Below are 22,157 nucleotides of genomic sequence, written 5' to 3'. Positions count from 1 at the left end.
ATCCTTTGGGATTGATACACGTTGAAATGCACTGTCCTGGAAAAAGAAAACACTACTGAGGATGCAAAGGAATTGCCACCAAAATAAAAATATCCTGCAATGTTAATCACTGTAGTACATGTTTTGCATTGTCTGCACTGTCTGCATCAGAGTAAACTGAAAGCTGATATGCAGGTTAGGTATATTTCTATTGTTTTCCTTCTTTTTCTCTTTGCTAAATTGAGCTTGTCAACATTAACCTGGCATCCATATGTATTATAACAATATTATAACAAAGCTCACTTTATTACGTGCAAATAATGTGTCCTGAAACAAAATAAATACAGAACAAAATAAATCATATTGTATTTCATAATATACAAATATTCTGTTTAGTGAATACACATTTTTGTATTGTAGCGTTTAAAACGGTATAATGGTTCCCATGATCAACAGTTCTATCTGTCAGAAACCTGGGATTCTAAATAATACTGAATCTTACCTTTTTTTCATTGTAGGTGCCAGCAGGCATCAACATGTGTTTTAGATTGGTGTGTACTCTTTCAGTTTGTACAGTATGCCCATTTTATTTTACGTTTTTAAAGTTTGAAAAAAAAAAATCCTGAATATAAAGGTGTATTTGAACCATGGTCAAATTTGCCTTCATATTTGGTTTAAATCCAATAGGAGGCTGTCTTTATAGCATAAGTGCAGTTACAGGCTAGCTTCACTCAAACACGTGCCCCAACACTGGAACACTGCGAAATTAATTATTTGCACTTTTTTTTTTACTCTTGTGTTTATCAATTTGTCAATAAAACAGCCATATTCCTGGAAATTTCTGTGCACAAATAACACTTGGCACCGAAGAAGGCAGTAGCCTTAACGTTTGTCTAGTATTACTTAGTTTCTTATAGTTTGACCTCACAATGAAACAGTCTTTCTCAAATGATGTAGCTGTAACAGCAGGGCAGTAGCAACTTGAACCAGTATTCTTTGCATTTTGTCCCACACACAGTGAAGAGCATTGTACTGTAAAATGCTGGCTGTGTGGAATACATACTGCAGCCATTGCAGAGTGTTGATCTGGTTGCAATAAAGATGTGGCTAAAAAAAACGTGTAAATCTCTTTCATCATCAGTTTCTATGGATTAGGAGTAATTACGAGATGTTTTACTTTTTTTTCTTTCATATCTTTTTTAAAAACAAGTTTGACCTGTTTTTACTGTGTGTTGTTTCATTTAGTCTGAAATAGTCATCCCTTAAGCCAGCTTTGTTTTTAAACAGTAGCGTGGCAGTTTATTGGACGTGCCAGAGAACATTTTCAAAATGGTTGCCAAGCTATAAGATGGCTGCCAAGGCAACATTGAGAAAAAAAAGTGTCCAAAATGGTGACCAAATTCTCAGGATTTTGTCTTTTACTGTGTGTGTGTGTGTGTGTGTGTGTGTGTGTGTGTGTGTGTGTGTGTGTGTGTGTGTGTTTTTATACATCATAATGCTGTTGAACTTGGCAGCTGCTCTTTGCAACTTCAGTGTCATTCAGCAGTTGAAACAGTTTAACATGATTCACTCAGTGTATTTGTATTTGGCAAGCTAATTTAACAGAGCAGTGCTTGGGATACACATGAGGGACAGGGGAGAGAGAGAGCGAGAGAGGGGGGTGGGGGTGAGCTATAAAATTACTGCTAAAGAACCACAATTCAAGCTGTTTTTAGTTTTGAGAGTTTTTGTATTTATCTCTTTTTTTTGGTAACAATTCCACAGCATTCAGTGTTGATGTTTTGTGTCCACAATTAGAAAAGGCTTACCATGTCCTCATTTAGATCCACAATTAGAAAAGGCTTGCTGTGCCCTCATTTAGATCTAAAATGGTTCCCGCTGCATGTGTAAAATGGCGGTGTTGGAAGAGAGCACCACGTGCATGGGAGGGCTTAGTGTCTTATTATTATCGCCTATTATTTTGAATTTGAAGCAGCGTTTTCTGTCAAATCAATTGTGTTTTCTACTCTCACCAAAATGTATTTTCTTGTGATTTGTGTTGTGTTTGTTGCCTAGACTGCTGCAAGTTTGTAGTAAACACTAATTTAGCTTTTTTCGTTTTTACTTTGCTCTCAGTGCATTAGCCAGAATTGAATTCCCTGCCAAAGCTCAAAGACGTATAACAAGAGTGAATAAGAACATGCCAGTGCTGCTGCTTGTTAAGCTGGGAGCACAGTGCAGATGCCAGAGGTGGCGTCCAATGCTGGAGCTACTTGGCACTCACTCACTAGGGATCCCCTGTCTTGAGTGGGATATGCTGTGGCATAAACTTGGACAGTGTGCTCTTCCTTTTGGCTGATAACGCAGCTTAATGAGCCAGTGTAACCAGTGAAGAAATGGCAGGTGTGCCTTTTATCGTTGTCTAATGATACATGGTGATTATTTTTAGTAGTAATTGTAAAAGTAGTTTTGCATGTATTATTATTATTATTATTATTATTATTATTATTATTATTATTATTATTATTATTATTATTATTATTATAGTTATAGTAGTAGTCGTAGTAGTAGTAGCAGTGTTATATCTTATATATTTTATATTAAATTTTGTATTGTTGTTATTATACAATAATCAAAAATAATGACCATTATATACTGACTTTTTTTTTACTTAAGTAAAAGTGATTAATATTTATTTTACTTGAAAAAGAAAATGTTTACAAGAGGTTTATGTTATATTATAATTATAATTATATATTATTATTATTATATATTATTATTTATTATGATTATTATATTATTAAATAGTACATGTAATTAATTAATGTACACTAATTGATCTGTTTGATATAAAAATAATAATAATAATAATAATAATAATAATAATAATAATAATAATAATAATAATAATAATAATAATAATAATAATTATACATTCTAAATCTGTTTACTCATATTTCATTTCAGAGCTTTCCAGGCATTGCCCATAACACTCACTCACTCACACACACACACACACACACACACACACACACACACACACACACACACACACAGTGTCCTGCAATGCAGCATATCTGCTGTACAATGTCCTGTGGGATATCTAGGCAGAAGGCATGCAGCTGAGGCCTCCCCTTCCTGGGATCAGAGTCCTGTGATCTGTGAAGATGGCTTTTCTATTCCAAATGGAGGCTTGCTTAGCAAGGACTGGAAAGCCTTCGATACAAGCTGTGATGCACCATTTCTTATATTAACTGTGGTTTCTCCTGGCAAAATAAAACACACAAACAAACACACTTTTCATAGAAGAGAAAAGAGCTTGGCTTGATAAAAAGTAAAGCAAAAACAGCAGTCATTTACATTTACACAGCAGTCAGAGAGAGAGAGAGAGAGAGAGAGCCCTACAGTTCCTTTTAGTTTTCCGGTGTCTGTTTACCATATTCTATCATATTTTAGCAGAAAGCATTCAGTTCAGTTTGTTTGCATTACAATACTTACTGTGGAACTACCGTATGGTGTATTTGCAGAAACGAACTTGTCTATCGACTCATTCTTATTTCTTCCCAGGTTTGTTCATCGTAATCTGTGTTTAACGTGGGCCTCATTTATAAACAATATTCTCTCTCAATATTTATCACAAAATGCTAAACAACATAGTGAAGACTGAAGCTTTAAAAATGACGCTTCCTACATAGGATTTGATACACATGGGAAAACAAGAATGTGGCGGTAGAGGTTCATGTTACTGATATGTTAAACCCATCTGATTTACTGTAGACCCCTATAGACACAAGAAAAATAAATATATACTGTATATTTTGAACAACTTCACCCGACTAAAGGTCGAAAATAAAGGTGCTGTCTCATTACTGACATTTCATTACAATAACTTCTTTCAGGTATGCTGTAATATAAAAAAATATGAACCAGTTCCTTGCAAATCTATAAAGATCTGCATTCCATAAAAGAATGTAGCCATTCCAGGGAATGTAACAGTCTGTTGGACCACACGCACACATTTATTGCATCTGTGAGTTTGTCAATACCTTCTGTATACAGTCTATGACCATTCGTTGCTGCCGCTGTAGATATAGTTTATTAAATAAGGAACACATAGCTGATGAACAAACTTAAAAGCCCTCAGCAGATTGTGTGTTTGGTTTAAAGACTCCTATTTATTAGTTTCTGATGATACAAAACTGGCAATTGAATCCCTGTACATGAACATTTTTATCAAAGAAACATGTATATAATACAATGTAAATTTTAACACAGTCTACCTACAAAGCAAATTAAATTTAAATTAAATCAGACACACATCTACAGTCCACAATTACTGTATTGTAATTAAAGTGGTCATCTCAGGAACAGTACTGTACATTGTAGTGAGTCAAGTGTGATTAGAATTTAGAATAAGACAACACAATTACTAGTGCATCTGTATGACCTCAAAGTTTAGTTCATGCATCTTCACCAGGACAACTGAATAACTTTCACACATGCCAGTAGTAATTTACTGTTTCAGAGAAAGGTAAACCAAGTTACTAACAAACATGCATTATACATTACTGCTGTGTGGAAAAAAATAATATTCATAGACAATTTTCTTAAATATATTTCAGAATTTGTGCTTAAAAAAAAAAAATTGTGTGAGACTACTGCTTGTTTTTTGTTCAGCCCCCTGGTTCATGATGCAGTTTACTGGTTCAGGGTGCACTTTACTGCATCTCATTCCTATGAGTACTCAGGATGATTGCTGTTGGGTTGTTATTTGATTTAAGCAGTTGTCAAGATGCCTTAACACATCAAACTGCAGTACTTTGGGCACAAATAGAATGAACAAGTCAATTTTTTAATGGTGTAAAAGAAATAGACCTGATAAACACTGATTTTAATCTTCAAAAAAAACAAAAACACAAGGCCTAAATATATTTTAAAATAACACATATAGATATTGCTTGCTGCTTTGGGACACCCGATAAGCCTTCCTGTGGGGTTTGCCCTGCCCCATTCTGAAGTATGAGGAATATTTAGACTTCATCTAGACCAACGGCTTTCATCCTCCCAGCGTAGGGCCATCTGACATGACTTTATATAGGCTTCACTGAAGCGGCTGTGCCAGGCAGCGTGTGGTTGTGGAGAAGGTGCTGTGCCTCTGTGCAGTGCGGTGCTAATGGCTGTGGTGCTTCATGGCTTGGCAGGAGGGCTGAGAGAGAAGGCCCGGTGCCAGGGCCTTCCAAGGGTCTGAGGTGGGTTCACTGCCAGAATGAGTCATCACTTTATTTTATTCAGTGTCGCTCTGCCAAGACCTTGGACACTTTCTGTTTGTAAAAGCTTTCCTGCACAACATCGTGGTTTCAGTTCTGTGCCAGACGTCTGGGTGGGTAGGAAGTAGTGGGGGGGGGGGGGCACTTTGCATGTATCTGAGGAAGAATTAAGCAAAGCCATGATGTCTTTGGTACTTATTACAAGGGATGTCCCTTTAGTATTAAGTCCATCCCCCTGTTCATTTAGCTGGTCCCATGATTGCCATTTTCACTGTACATACCACATATTTACTAAAAGTGTCATTACAACATTTTTTTCTCTAAAGAGTATACCTGTAATCGTTAACGTCAGTGGGTTTTCAATACAAAATGATGCTGATGAAACTGTGATTTGACCCTGATATGAATAACTGTTGCGCAGAACCCACTGGGCAGGATAATCATTCCCAAGGTCCCTGCCCATGATCTCTGGTAAAGAATGACCAGCACTGACCTTAAATATTAGTTGTGTGTTTATGACATGTTGAGTGGGGTATGAGAAACTCTGCAGAGAGGAATGAACATTGTCTCTTCTGTCAGACTAGACCACTATGCTGTTCCTCTTCCCAAATCTCTTTCTGTGTGTGTTAATACACTGGGGAGGTCAGACAAAGTGCTAGCACATAGGGCAGGAATTTACAGGAATTTCCTGAGTCCTGTAGGGCTCTTATTATTACAATATGTGTATGTAAGCAAAAGAGATACTCAGAAAGAGTCTGTCTACATGATAAAACAAACCGCTGTATAATACTGTGATATATCTGTTTGTGGTTGATAAAGCACAGACAAATCTGTAAGTGCAATTTGCTTTGGTATATTGATACACAGAAAGATGTTCTGCACTAAACTTTTGCATGCTTTGTCTCCAATTTGATTCATTTTGCAGTCAGCGATTAATATTTTAATAACATAACAAAACTATGTATGTAAAGTTAATGCCTATGCATAATGTACTGCTGGGCACTTTTAATGCGAAATGTCTTTTGAATGTTCATTTTGATTTAGTACATGTTATGTTTGGTTGTTGTACTAGAATAGTAAAGCAGGGCGTTGAGGCCAAAAAGCTCTATTTTGGTCTCATCAGACCATAGAATCTTCTTCCACTTGGTCTCAGAGTCTCCCACATGCCTTCTGGCAAACTCTAGCTGAGATTTGATGTGAATTTTTTTCAACAATGGCTTTCTTTTTGCCACTCTCCCATAAAGACCAGTTTTGTGAAGCACCCGGGCTATTGTTGCCGTATGCACAGTGTCTCCCAGCTCAGCCGTGGAAGACTATAACTCCTTTAGAGTTACCATAGGCATCTTGGTGGCCTCCCTGACTAGTGCCCTTCTCACCCGGATACTCAGTTTTTGAGGACGGCCTGTTCTAGACAGATTCACAGAGCTTATTTGGGTGTGTCATAGCAAAGGGGGTGAATACTTATGCAGTCAATTATTTTCTGTTTTATATTTGTAATTAATTTAGAACAATTTGTAGATTTTATTTTTCACTTTGACATGACTTTTTTTGTGTTGTTCAGTGGCAAAAACTCCTAATTAAATTCATTTTGATTCTGTGTTGTAACACAATAAAATGTGGAAAAGTCCATGGGGGGTGAATACTTTTGAGAGCCACTGTATGGGTTTTTTAGTGTGGAGATATTGCTGAAATATGGCAATTGATGTTTTCATTAAAGATTTTATGTTTTTAGGGTCTTTTTAGTCTAAAATGTATTGAAGCTTTCAGCGAGGTGGCATGAGCACTTCAGGGGTCAGGAGCCAAGCTTGTATTCATTCAGCTAGGTGGCGCGAACATGTCAGAGGTCAGGATTAAGGCTTGTGTTCGCTCAACGTGGTGGCGCGAGCATGTCAGAGGTCAGGAGCCAGACTTGTGTTTGCTCAACGTGGTGGTGCGAGCATGTCAGAAGTCAGGAGCCAGGCTTGTATTCATTCAGTGAGGTGGCGCGAGCACTTCAGGGGTCAGGAGCCAGGCTTGTATTCATTCAGCAAGGTGGCGCGAGCATGTCAGAGGTCAGGAGCCAGGCTTGTATTCATTCAGTGAGGTGGCGCGAGCATGTGAGAGGTCAGGAGCCAAGCATGTATTCATTCAGCGAGGTGGCGCGAGCATGTCAGAGGTCAGGAGCCAGGCTTGTATTCAATCAGCAAGGTGGTGCGAGCATGTGAGACTTGTATTCATTCAGCAAGATGGCGCAAGCACATCATGTCAGGAGCCAGTGCTATCAGTGTTATTGTGAACGTGTGTAGTTACGATGAATGTGTACCATTGTTAAGGACTTCTGAGGCTATAGTGCAAATTATTTGACGTGGTGGTGTTTTAACAAATCCAAGGTTTAATAAATGAATATATTAGTGAGATTTTCCTGTGGTGTTTCCTGCAGTGGTAGGGCGCTTGCTGTTGACGAGCTTGAACACAATGGGAGGAAGTGTTTGCAGAGTCTTGTGGAAAAGTTTATGTCAGAATCACACTTCCCTGACAAGGCTGAACTTCATTTCTGACCGGTTATAGCTGTGACCCTCTTACTGTTTGTTTTTTATGCTGGGTTAAAACATTATTATTTCTTGTAATTCTGTCCCTCTGTATGTCAAACTTGTCACTGTTTATGCACCTGTAATGAAACTTGATAGTTACTTTATTTAAGTTATTCAGAGTATTAGATTCTGGGGATGTACCGGGTTCTCTGTTTGTACATTTGTCCATCTGTATGAACAGCATCAGGTACAGGTACAGCATCCTTCTGCTGTGCTGAAAAAAGGCCAACAACTTTCTATCAGAGGCCTGCCTTAAACAAGAAAAAAACAAGTCCACAAATTGCCTGTGGGCCCATAAATTTGACATTTCCCATAGATTCCTGAAGACAGACATTCTTCAGCAAATCTTGTATGCTGCGTTGTTTGAAAGAACCAGTGAAACTTTTGAGAGAAGTGTTTTGCCACTGCTGGGTGAGAAAGGCAAGCCACAGTTATAAATATGAGAATCCAGGCTGCAACAAGCAACACAGAAATAGGACAACTCTCTTGTAAGCAGTTGTAGAAAGAAACATTTTCTAACCAATTTTTCAGCTGGGAAAGCTTTTTTTTTCCCTCCTGAGCTGCACACAATGTTTAATTTTCCCAGCCTCTCTCTCTCTCGGTACACGACAGTCTTCTCTAGAGAGGCAAGGGTAGTCATCCCTGAGAGCTAGCAAAAATACATCAAATAAACAAAGTTATCTCAAGGGATGCTTGGGATTTATAGAGGCAAATGTCAGGAAAAAATGTTTATCATATTCTGCAAAAAAAAAAAAAAAGAACTGCGTGAAGAGTGAAAGCTTTGTTAGTTTAAAGTATTGGCTGCATCTTCTTTTTTGCTTTGCAGCATTTTCACTCTGGGAGTCTCACTGTTGAAAGCAGAGACAGGGAGGAACACACTTCCTAACTTAGCAAAATCAGAACACTGACCCTAAAGAAAAAACTGGAACTCAATGTGCTAATGTACCGTAAACCTGCCAGATTTAGTCTTCCCGGAGATGACCATAAGATATAGCAACACCACAGTATCCTCCTGGCCTATTTGATTTCTGTGGTACTTTGATTATATATTATTTTATTCTTTAGTCATGGATATTACAAATGTAATCAAAGCATTTCTGTCCAGTGGTCTAGCTTGTACTTGATCTACAGCAGAACATGTGACCTACAGGTCAGGAAGTGACTATATACTGAAATCTGTTGCATTGTATTTGAATAAACCAGTATACAGTTGTCAGTCACAGAAATATCTGAGACAAACTACCAAAATACCAATTACTTAAGAAATCCCAATAATTACTGTGTATTAATTATGTTTTTGTCTAAAATTATAGTTTTTATTTTCAGAATGCTTTTATGTTATCTTTGACATAAGAAATATGGTACCAGTGTTACTATCACCATGTAATAAGAGGTAAGGAAATGGTTAGCACGTCTTTAATAGTGTAGGCGATGGATGCATTTGCAAAGTGCAGTTGTAAAGATATCAAATTGAGATAGTAAAGACATAAAAGGTGATTTGCAATCAGACAAATAAAAAGATGTTTCTGGTTACACTAAGAAAGGTAGACAAGTGATAAAAAAAACCATACAGCGAGAGAAGAATATAATTTGTAATTCCACCTGAATTGCAGGCCTGCAGTCTTTGAAAAGATACTTCTAAAAACAATAAGCCATCTCTCCCAATTCGCCTACCAGTGATAACATGAAATCCAGTGTTTGTATTTCTAAATTAAGTTTGTGCCTGCTTTTATTTTGCCCTGTGTTTGCTGTTTACTGTGGAAAGGGTCTTTTGAAAACGGTTTGGAAAACTGCTTGCCTTCAACACAGAGTTACATACTGTAGGGTTTGAGCGCAGACCCAAGCACATTACATACGGTTTGAACACAGACCCAAACACAGTTAGATTTTGCTGCATGCATAATGAATTCGCCTCCATGGGTCTTTGCCTAAGACACTGTTACCAAGCGGGGATCAAAAGCATGTAGGATTGTTTCAGTTAGACTACAGTAGACCTTTATCGAGCAAAGCAAGGTGCACTTCTTTTAATTATATACTGTACAACAATAATAAATGTAAACTTCCAACCCCCTCTAAAAGGTATCACAAACTGCAAACTTCATTAACTTATTAAAACGCAGTCCTTAAAATAGTCCTTAAAGTAAATAGGGTCCAGCCATTCCTAAAATTTTAAAGAACATTTGAATTTGTGTTTAGAAACATTAACTTTGGTTAAAAGGAACTTTGAAAATGAGTTTGCAACAAAAAGAACAGCAAACTTGATTAATGAGCTTTAAAAAAAAACAGCCCTTAAAGGGTACATAAGAACCTTTTTTTTTGTATTGTTCCCATGTGTTGCTACACCTGTTTATGTGAGTTGTTTAAATTGCATTCCCTGCCTCAAGATGGATTCCCATGGACCTCTCAGAACAACATTTCCCATTATCCTCTTGCTCACTGTTAAATCCATCTCAGTTACATATGTGAGCAGGAGGATGATGGGAAATCTAGTTTTGAGAGCTCCATGCGGGTGCATGGGAAGCCATCTTGAGGCAGGAAATGCAATTTAAAATTTTAAAAAAGTGGTCAAAATGTAAAATAAATAAATAAATAAATAAACCAATACACACCTTATGTAAACAATAAAATAAAAAGCTCCTTATGTACCCTTTAACAAAGTCATTAAAGTTTCCTGATAGGGTCCATTAGCATTGCATGTCCATATGTGAAGCATTGTGCAACACAAAATGTTTCCCACTATTAGTCTTGAAGAATAATTTCAGAAGCTGTAGTTGCTGAAACACAGAGTTACAGGTGGTATTTAGATCAATAAAATAGACCATCCATAACAAATCGCTCAATCAGAACTCTAAGATACCATAATAAACTGGAGAAGGCCCTAGCCCAAAATGTTTGTCAACTCTCTTTTAAGTTTTACATTTAAATAGACAGCATAGTGTTTTTCACTATTCAAACACAGTTCAAACACTGGTGGGAAAGAAAGCTTTCCCTTTCTAAACGGTCACCAATCAGTTAATCTCTTCCCCTCATCGCATCGCTGAATGTGGGGCTCCTGTTTTATCCAAAAGCCAGAGTGTGTTTACTTTCTGCAGTTACCATAACGATGTCCCAGTCGTTGCTTTCTGCCTTCACAGTTGCCTGGGAAGGAATGAAACAAAAAGTTGGCAACGGAACAACGGCAGACTTTTAATGACTCCAGAAATCTCTCTCTGCTGCACTTTAGAGGGATATATATATTATATATATATATGTATATATCATATATATATATATATATATATATATATATATATATATATATATATATATATATATATATAAACAATTCAGATTTTATAACCCATTACACAACATGTTATTAATAATGTTATAACCCATTACACATCATGTTATTAATACTGCTATAACCCATTCACATCATGCTATTAATACTGCCTTAACCCATTCACATCTTGTTATTAATACTGTATCTTCATTTACCTGTTCCATGTGAATCATAACATGCTGGACGACATGTCGTTAAAAGCGTCTTCGCTCTGAAAGTTTTGTGAAAATGACTGGATTTATCTTCTTTTGACATTTGCGACTTTTTTTGTAAACAGAAAATATCACTGTCAATGTAAAATGCAAGTCATAAAGGAAAATGTGTCTATTGAAAGTTGATTCTTACTAGTTATGTAATATTATCAGCCAAAAGTTTCAAAGTTTAAACTTGAACATATTGAATGTATGTAACCAACCAAAACAGAAGCCATCTGTTAGGGTGCAGTTACTTGTTTGATACATTACAAAATTAATGAAGTTAAAACTACCTGTGTACAACATTGCTGTGCAAACACCCTTTCTCTCCATAGTAACAGCATAGCAACGTGTAGTAAAGAATAGTGAAAGCATAGGTAAATATTTGCAAGGCATTTTAAAGCATATTAATAAACATGTTGAACCAGTGTAAAATGTGATAATTGTATAGTTTTAAGAGTAACAAAGATTTTGATAACCTTACTGTCCAAACTGTATAAACACTACCGCTGACCTCTATACTTGATATGAATATCTTTGACTATGGTTTAAGGAACCCAGTTAACACTTGAAAACATGCAAACTTTTAAAACCTAATCTATTAATATCTCTGCCACTGACACGAGTGTTGCTTCTTAAAAACTGGTGCAAAATTAATTTGGGGTAATTCAAAAATTTTAGCAGAGTTTAAGGGACAGACTCCTGAATGACCCCATCATGACCCTGCAGCTACTGTCAGACATTTTGTAGGCCCCTGTGTCTGCCTGCAGTACAGTGTCTCCTGTTTACCCCATAGATTTACAACTTTAAAGGACAGCTGTCATCACGTTGTCTGAAGGCCGTTCTAGATTTTTTTTTTTTATAAAAAAAGAGGGAAACTGTGCCTAGCCAGGGCACAAGGGCTGTATTGACTTTCCTAATCCATTTTTTTCCTATTATTTTATCTTCTTTTTGTAGCTGAAGGGGCGTGAGAAAATGAAAGAGATATGGGAGAGACTCAAGAGCTGTTGAAAAGACAGCAAACCCTAAATTGGGTTGTTTGTTGTCTTTCTGTTTGTTTGTTGTTTAAAGCGGAGTCCCTCGCATCGTTCCAGGGAGCTCTCAGCAGGAGGCTGTGCAGATCTGTCACCCAGTCCCCACGGCTCTCACCCCTCATTTACATATTTAATTAGTGAAGGGATCCCGGGAGCTTTGTGGGCCTGGGCGCCCCATTCAGGGCACTGTAAGGCTGTGTGAAAGTGCACCCCCGCCCCGCCCCACTCACGCCGTTGCTGGGGGACACTCAGACGTTTTGTTCACGGAGCTCAAGTTTCCTTTTGTTTTTAGCAGTTGATGCAGATGACACCACTGAGGAGAATGCAAACAAGTCTTAAATTGTTTACTTTGTCTACTAGGGATGGCTAGACTTTCCTAGGCTTTAGTATTTCAGTTTTTTAATTCTTTTATTAGTTCTTTGAGGAGGTTTACAAACCCTACCGGCACTTTTATTTGAAAGTAGAAGGGGTCATTAGAGCAACCCTTATTAACAATCATTGACATTACAGCACATCGTTTCAACCACACTTGGCTGTGAATTAACCAGACAGTTCCAGATTTAGCAACACAGGGCTACAGAGCTAACTTTTATACTTTAACCTAAAAATGGTCAAAATCAACTTCCGTTGTTTAATTTACCTATTTAACAGGTGCATTTTGTAAACTGTTGTGTTAAATAGTATATATATATATATATATATATATATATATATATATATATATATATATATATATATATATATATATATATATATATAATATTTTTTAGGATGTTGTTTTTTTATTCAAGCCAGGATTTACTTAATTACTTAGAAGGATCAAGAATCTTAACTGTGTTACATCATATCAATTTAACATTTAATGGATATCATATTTCTTTGCTTCACTCATTACTCTAAACTCAAAATCACAAGGTACTGGGTGAAATAAATGCAATATTTTCCATTTGAGTTATAGCTTATTTCATTTTTTTAACATAGGCTAGTTACTGTATTACTATACTCTGAGCAATTCACAGTTAAATGTTAAAATTATCCTTGAATATGGCCACAGAACTTTGAAAATGAGTTAAAAGTAACAGTTAAATAACAGTTAAAAGCACAGATTACAGTTCTGATTAGGAAACAACTTGAACCCGTGACTGAAAAGTATGAGTACTTTTTTTCTGGTTAGGTGAATGCATAGGGGCAAGTTTTACTCTGATGACAATTTGGAGAGTGGTTTTGAGAATGGAGTTATAAAGTTTACCGACAGGCCTTTGATCTTATTGCTTTCGTGTTGTGCTGGAATCCTGTACAGTACCTTTACAAGTCCCTGTACATCTAACCTGCTCTTTGTCCTTCCTCAGTGTCTTGTCTACAGTACAAGAGTTGATATCACTCACATTAGAAAGAGCTGAGGGTTCCGATTCAATCACACTTCAGTGTTGCAACCTTTTGAACCCTCACTGACTTCTCAGTGACTTGTGGTCAGGTTCCAAACAGCTAATTCAGGTCACTCTGAGGTCAAGGTCAATTGAAAAAAGAAGAAAAAAAAGGAATTTCAAAGATTCCTAGCCAAATACACTTTATTTTATATCGTTAAACCATTTATTTAATTTTGAATCCAAAACAGTGTTTTGTTACTAATGTTGGAGTGTGGAATGCCAGTCTAGAATGTGCAGTGGTATTGTATGAATGTTTCTTTGTTGTGGGAACTTTAATCTTGAAAGCAGAGAAAAGGGATTGCTCTTCTAACAGTTTGTACAGTGTATTTTTCTATTTGTTTATTTCTTAGACTGGGTGCTTTGTATATATTCTTTAAATGGGACATTTGAAAGCGAGACATCGATTACATTGATTACACAGTGATTCAGTGGAGTTTATGGGTGGCAGATCCAAAGCACACAGATGTGATTGTGTCTGAACCATTAAGTGAGAGGAGGGTTCATTGGGTTACAGCTCTCAGGGTGCCTGGCCTGTAGGTTCTGTAGGGGTCTGCTGTGACCTCTGGATTCAGCCAGTGTGAGGGCTTCTTTATAAACCGCGATGTCTCGATTGCACAGTGGATTCAGCCAATGTGAGGGTTTCTTTATAAACCGAGATGCCTCGAGTACACAGTGGATTCAGCCAGTGTGAGGGTTTCTTTATAAACTGAGATGCCTCGAGTACACAGCGGACTCAGCCAGTGTGAGGGTTTCTTTATAAAACGCGATGCCTCGATTTCATAGTTGCTTCAGCCAGTGTGAGGGTCTCTTTATAAACCCGAGAGCTCACAGCAGACCCCTACAGAACCTACAGGCCAGACACCCCAAGATCTGTAACCCAATGAACCCTCCTCTCACTTAATGGTTCAGACACAATCACATCTGTGTGCTTTGGATCTGCCACCCATAAACTCCATTGAATCACACAGTTCCAGAAGTGCTGGCAAATGAGTGTGCCATGTTGCCTCAAGTCTCCCAAAGTAAGCTCAGTAATTCAAAGCCCAGCTCTGCCGAAGCGTCCCTTCAGATTGCAATCACCTGTTCAGCATAGAGCCTCCTTAATGGAAACCACTTCAGTGGCTCCCATCTGCTTCATGTGAAGCAGCGAGCCTCCCTGTCTGTCAATTAGATCTGCATTTGGCAACCTGTGTGCTTTGTTGCAATAAATATTAACAAAACTGATCTTACATGATTTGATGAAAAGGAACATGTTTTTATTGTGTACAAATACAGTTGTTTACCTCACCTTTTATTTTTAACTAATGCATTCTTCTTCTTCTTCTTCTTCTTCTTCTTCTTGTTCTTCTTCTTTAAATTCACTTTGGATATAATTTTCTGTTTCAGTCATCATTTCCTAGTGACATTTTAAAAAGTTTAAAGCACTCCTGTGAACTCAATAGAGCTCAGCAACATGTCTTCACTAAAGTACAGCATTTACACCTAATGGTAACCCTCTGCAACATTGTTCCCCAGTAAGAAATACTACACAGAACAAATGCAGTATGTTTTTGCACCCATTGTGTATTACAGGCATGTTAATGTTTACACTCTGGTGTACCAGCTGTACTCTGAGAGGAGTTTCCAAGAGCTCTGTCAAGCCATAAGGGTACTTCTGGGTTTAAAAAGTCATCAGAAAGTTGGAGCTGTGATACCATACCATTTTGCTCTTTAATATGACCTGAAACTATTGTAAATATTTTATAAAAGGCCTTTTTCCTAATAAAAGTAATTAAGAAATTAATATCAAGAGGTCCCCAGGTGGCTTTAGGCTTGTGAGAGCTGAGGATGCTCACATGCCCTCAGAATGTCTGTGCTGTGTAGAGACTCGCTGCAGTGAGGAGAAAAAAAAACATAATTGGACATTTCAAATTGGGGAGAAAAAATAATAATAATAATAATAATTCACTCTAAATTTTTTAAAAGTAAAAAAAAAATAAAAATAAGAAAAGAAATGCATATCAGTGTGGCTTGCATAAAATCGAGTAGCCTATATAATTATTCATCAGTGCTCAAGAACCTTTTTTTTCTGTTGCATTACATGTTGGTGAACACTTTGCAAAGTTTTGGAAGATGCAATACTGTTGTTAGAAAAAAGTTAATATTATATTAACAACAGTGATTACAATTGTTGTCAGATATTAACACATACATTTGTATAATATCATTGTATTACCCTAAACCGAGTCTTAACCTTAATAATTATTAACTATTACTTCTGTGATGAGATTATTACAGGTACTGTGTTAATTAATCAGTAATTACTTATGGTTGCATGGGTTAATATTATTTATAATATATTCTATATAGTCTACATATAAATCGTGACTGATTTTCAGTTTTTATAGGCCTACTTATATGGAGCGTGAATGATGTTTTCCTTTTTAAATCTATAGTGATCCTTAAAATGTGGAGGCTTCTAATAATTAATTTTATTTAACCTATTATTAAAAAAAAAGCAGAAAGGAGTTAAAAAAAAAAAAAAAAAAACTAAAGTCAGTCTAAAGTCCAGTTCCATCATTCCGTGCTGTTGTAGACAGAGTCCTGAAAGCAATATGAGAATCTGAGCCCCCAAGTTCATCATTTTGTGCTGTAGTAGACAGGGTCCTGAAATCAGTGTCCAAATCATTTAACTGTCCTTCTACTGGTACAGAACTTCTAGTAGGCTAGTTGTCAACAGTTAGTGAACGAAAAAGTGTACTTAAAATAAAGTGTGGTCTTTCAGTCATAATACAAGTTAGAAGTCTTCTGTAAAGGGCCTCATATTTTAATGTAAGCTCAATCACTGGGCTGTATATAAGAGATGAGACTATGTGTATTTGTGTATGTGCTGTTGTGTAAGATAACACTGTAGGGTGGAGTGCAGGGTACTGTAATACAGTTCTGCTCGTTTTAACTCAATTCAATTTAACCCATATCCTGATTTATTCCTTTGAATGTTTACAGCAGTGGTACACAACTCAACCACTGGTTTATATCAGAATTCCAGCAAGTAACTCTGTACATTTTCAGAAAGCACACTTTGACAGTATAGTTTATTTACATTGCATGTTTTAGCTCATGGGACCAACTCCCTTGGAAACGTACTTGCTGAAGCAAGTTATAAATGAAAATGAATGTAAATCATATATATTTAAATGTCGTTTTTGTTATACCCATAATATTTTACAGAAACACATGCTTAAAGGTTACAGTGTTCTTTAAGTATTCTTAACCCTGGTTTTAATACCCACTGGCAGTATTATCACAGGTCCCCCTTTTCCTCTGTTGGTTGTTGTATTTTTTACAGTTTGAAACATGCAGATATTTCCAACACATCACTATAGAAATGAGTGTCTGCTTTTTTGTGGAACATAATCAGTGATGTTCCTCAGTTTCACTCCTGTGGTACAGCTGCAATCAGGCCATGTGAAACACCCAACAGGAAATGGTCAGATGCCACAAAAGTGGAATTTTAAACCTTGGTTAGCACGTTAAATACTATAGGTAACTGAAGCATGTTTTCATCTCCATGGGGCTCTTTGGATATGTGTTATTCTGTATTAAAAACAATGCTGTCAGAGGTTGTCATGAGAAATGAAGTAACAATGACGGACGTGTTGAACAGCACTTCAGTGTATCAAGTCTTTATATGGTGGGGTTAACTAAAAAAAAACTGTATTTGTTCTTCTCTAGATTCAGGTCAATCTGAAAGTCCAAGCCAGCCAAGTGAAGCTGACATCAAGGAGCAGCCGGAGAATGGTGAGCTGACTTTCACTACACCCTTTCACTGTTATTGAATACGTTTACCAAGCTTCTCAGGGCTTACAGTGATTACATATGCTTTAACTTGCTGTCACAATGCTTTAATACACTTTGCTGTGCTGTTACTATGTTAAACTTTTATAAGGGCAAGCAATAGCTTTTTGCTTACTTGCAAGACTTTGATAAGTCAATGACACATGCTTGCATCGAGGAGCCCTATTGGTATTTTAGTGCTTTGTAATTCTCATACACTGTGTGCTTTTATTTCATTTAAATCAGTCTTTGCCAAGCTGTATCCACTGGCTTCTGCATAGAATGTCTCTGCATAGAATGTGCAGTCTCTTAATAAGCAACCAGTTGTTTGGTGGGTAAGAAGGTAGTGATCAGTCTTCTAGTTGTATTTACAGAGGAAATAGCAAAGACCATTGACCCCATTCCCTATTAAATGAAGAGGCACTTAATAAGGGGAAGTAGAAAGTCCAGACCACTGTCTCTGTGGTAAACTATAGTGTTGTAGCGACTACATCAGAAAACTCACACACTGCACTGAAACCAACTATTCATGTACATATGTGCATTTAGTGTTTCTAAATTAAATTTAAAGTGTTACCAAAGACCCTGCAGTGTTAATAATTAGTTTATCCATGCTTTATCCTGTGTGCAATATACTTCCTATTGATATTTATATTCACACTTCATGGGGCATAAATCACCTGGGAATACATTTCTCAACTTTAACCTGGGATCGTTAGTCAAGAGAAATGTATATTGTGAGCATTGTAGTGTATCCGGGTCATATTCCCTGCTGCAACAAAGCTGGTGCTGTGATTGAAATGAGTAGTGCAGGAGGGAGAGGGATCACTATACACATCTCCTGGTGATCCATGTGGAGGAAATTGTATTCCCCAAAACAAATGGGAATACTGTATGTTTATTTATTTTTTTCTACGATAGGGAGAACACAGGGTACAGAAAATGTAAAATATGTTTTTCTTGTACAATGCAGGGTGTTCTATAAGAGGATAAATAGTACTGTAAAGCAAAGCAAACAGTAGTATGCATTTGTTTGATTGTATTGTTGAAGAGATGGTTATATCTATCATCTGATCACAACCATTGCAATCCTTATTAAAGAGGTCACAGCTTACATGGTTAAAGCCCTGCTTTAGGTATTCAGATAATCAGTTCGTAAATGCCAGCAAGTGTGATTTTATTTGTCTTATCTTTCATTTCGGTGTTATATAAAACGCATTCTCCCAATGTGCTTGCTCCCTTCCGAACTCAATATGAAAAGGCTGGACTGTTAACCTGCAGCAACTAACCCATCTTTCAAACTGGAAAAACACATAGCCAGCAGTACAGTACAATGCAATACAAAACTGTGAGGTACTTATCCGAATTTGCAGATATTTTAAAGATGAGGTCTAGCAGTAGCTCGCCTACGTGTCGCTGGGGGACATTCTTTTTTCCAGTTACAGATTATACATACATTTATAACTTTCTTCTCACCTCACAGACTTGAATCATGCACAGTATCAGGAAGGGACAGACAGCACTCTTAAATCTGACAGGAAACCGCTGCAGACTGCACTGGTGATGATAGACCTCCTGTGTTGAGTTTTAAAGCCAATACAACGCTTTTATTTACTATGCTTACTTCAGACAGTACAAAACTGTTCTGAACCCACACCTGTTACCATTCATATAGACACAGACAACAGCTTAATATGTTGCAGTACATGGACAGACATTATAGTTGGAAATGTTAACTTATACAAAGGATCCAGCAGTCTGTAGTATAAAGTTGTTCTTATATATAATAGTAATTCTGTGTAGGCACTGTACTGTATTGTCCAAGGGTTGTCTGATTACAGCCAGACCATAGGATTGAAATTGACATCTGGCAAGGAAGTGATTACGAAGCAAGAAATAAACTACAAGAAAATGTGTTCCAGTGACCAGTGATGTTCCTAGTGCTAATAAAAACAACAGACTTTAAAGCCTTGGGTAGGACTCATTTAAAAGGCCCAGTATTGTTGGTTCTCCATTTCAAACTCTTCAGAAAGAGTATGGCAAGCAGCAACAGGCTTTTCATAACACCACTTGTGCTTCAAATCCTGACTCTGTTTGTAATTAAAAATAAAATACAAATAGCTTTAAGCCTTGTGTCTGGAGGTTAAACTGCACTGTATTTGATGCATCCGGATTTATATTTACATTACTGTGAAGAAAACGACAACACAAAAAAGTAGTCCAGATTTTTTTGGATATCTTTGTCCAGAAATTATGTCATAGAAAAACATGCAACTGTGCTGATTTAACCTTTTAAACTGCAAAATCAGGGAAGTCCACCAAATAAAAGAGGGGCTTGGGAAATTTAAAGTGTAAAAGTGGTGATGTCATCCTTGATAATCAGGGGCAGTGGAGAAGACACTGAGGTAAACAGAAAGCCACAACAGCGTACCACAAAGGAGTAAAAAATGAGTCTGCAATCCCAGATGAAACAGATGGAAATATCATGGTACTGAGAGTATTGTAAATGCCCTAGCAGGGGAAAGAGTTTGTTTTTGCACTTTGTTGTCTTTTCAAAAGGCGATGTGCACCTTTGCCCTAGTAACCATCAGTCAACACCAAGAGCAACTTCCTGTGTCACCTCAGTCTGACCTCACAAGCTCCTCTGGCTCGTATCTTTCTCTTCCCACAGCCTGTGGCTATAAACCCACGCCTGCATGTGGTGGCACCAGTTCTGTGAAGTTTTGGGACTTTTGGTGAATAGTAACTGTTTAGTGAGGCATTTCAGAACCAGACAGCCTTTCTGAGCAATATGGATGTGATAAGAGCAGAGGCAGCAGTAAAGTCAATTGTTTTATTTATATACCTATATCTTTCTTCCCATCTGTTGATAAGGGTGTTTTTGTCTGCTTGTACACTGTTTAAATTATTATTTTTTTATCTGTTATTCAGTATTCAGCAAACCCAGAGACTGCTTTTCAGTTGTCCTCACCCTTTCAAAAGCTGAGGTGAAATGATCCAGGAAGTGTAACATAAAACATGGAAACTAAGAACTAGCTTTAACTTATTGAAACACCAGATATCATGTTTTTAAAATGAAAATACATGTGTGACAGGGTATTGTCACTGCCCAGGCTGGCTACCAGCAGGAAAGAGACCCAGTGACAGAAAGCTCTAGTTTAAGCGCCGGTGCGCCCATTTATTAACAAAAACAATCACAAACAGGAACAAAATAAACCGGCACAAGATAAAAGATTCAAACAAAAGAATCACTACATGTAAGCTGGGCATTACATTGTGAAACAATACAAAAATTACAGCACAAACAGAATCCCAAACCCCACCCCAAACCCCTCCCCCAACTAACAAAAGCTTTCTGGTTCATTTTTATACATGTGGCCACTCCCCAGTTAGCACCAATTACCTACTATTCCCATCCCCACACTATTTATAGCAGCAGGGCTTCTGCTCTGCCACATGTTTTCCATATAATCTTTCAAAACTGCACATTTTAGACATATTTAGCTTATGGAAGCAGAAAACAGGGTGGCAGTACTATCATGACAATTGAAGACCATCCCCAGAGGTCAAAGTGGGCAGTGGAAGTATGATGGGGTTAAGCTATGCAACTTTAAAGAAAATGAAATGAATTAATCTCCATAATAAAGACATCCAAAATCCCTGGAGCCAAATGCTTTAAAAGATCACTAATAAACCGATAAAGAATTTCCGAGCCAGACTCGCCGATTCTATTAATCATACATTCCTGTGCATTTATTTGATTTTAACCTTGGTCAGGTGCTGCGCAATCAATAGATCCTGTAATTGGGGTATGTCTGGCATCACTGACTCTGTGAACTCTAGAGGAAACATTCACTTGTAAAAGTCACAAGCATTATATATTATATCTGTGTTAAAAACAAGGGCAATTAATTAGCACTCCGTTATGGGAGACATTTCATTAGCAGTACCGAGCCTTTTGTAACTTGCTGAATTCACTTTCAAGTAGCGTCATATTAATATACAACACCCTGTGTTACTGGGAACTGCAGAAAAAACGTTTAGCGAGCTTAACATGCTTAACAACAACCTGTTACGGCTGTGAGGTATCCACCGTTATCTTAACTAATGTATTGTTCTCTGTTGTTTTCTGTTTGCTTTGCATCATTTTCTGTTTCAGCCTTCACATCCCGGTGACTTTTTTTTCTCAGAACTTTAAAGCAGACCTGTGTCCTCAACAGAGCTCTCCAACTTCTAATAAAATGAACATTGTATGTATTGTGTGTCTCTTCTCTCGGTTCAGCTGCTACACCACAGTAGAACCCCCTCCACACACTCACACACACACACACACACCCTGCAATACTTTAGAGTTAATGACGTAATGTAAGACATGAATTCTCTGTGGTATTTCGTACTGATCTCCAATAGGAGTGTTGCAGGGGAACAGGTTAATGGTTACACTCTGGTGTACCAGTGGTACTTAGAGAGAATAATTTTTTTTTCTAAATTAAACACATGCATACATACATCATAATAGAAATTGTGTCGCTATGTGATATTTGAATGAACTATAAGTTTATTTTATTG

The 22,157-nt window shown here is 37.2% G+C and overlaps 1 protein-coding gene across 14 annotated transcripts in view; it reads left to right on the top strand.

The window, feature by feature from the left end:
- The window catches only part of nfia (nuclear factor I/A), a 367,146-nt gene that overhangs the window by 248,971 nt on the left and 96,018 nt on the right, over positions 1 to 22,157 (top strand). For all 14 annotated transcript variants that reach the window (XM_041277571.1, XM_041277572.1, XM_041277574.1 and 11 more), the window contains one exon: positions 17,487 to 17,552. In XM_041277571.1, coding sequence (XP_041133505.1) covers positions 17,487 to 17,552 — 66 coding nt within the window. The remainder of the gene's footprint in view (positions 1 to 17,486; positions 17,553 to 22,157) is intronic.

This window comes from Polyodon spathula, chromosome 18 (assembly GCF_017654505.1).
Source record: "Polyodon spathula isolate WHYD16114869_AA chromosome 18, ASM1765450v1, whole genome shotgun sequence".
Lineage (NCBI taxonomy): Eukaryota > Metazoa > Chordata > Actinopteri > Acipenseriformes > Polyodontidae > Polyodon > Polyodon spathula.
This window is presented reverse-complemented; position numbering and strand designations above follow the sequence as displayed.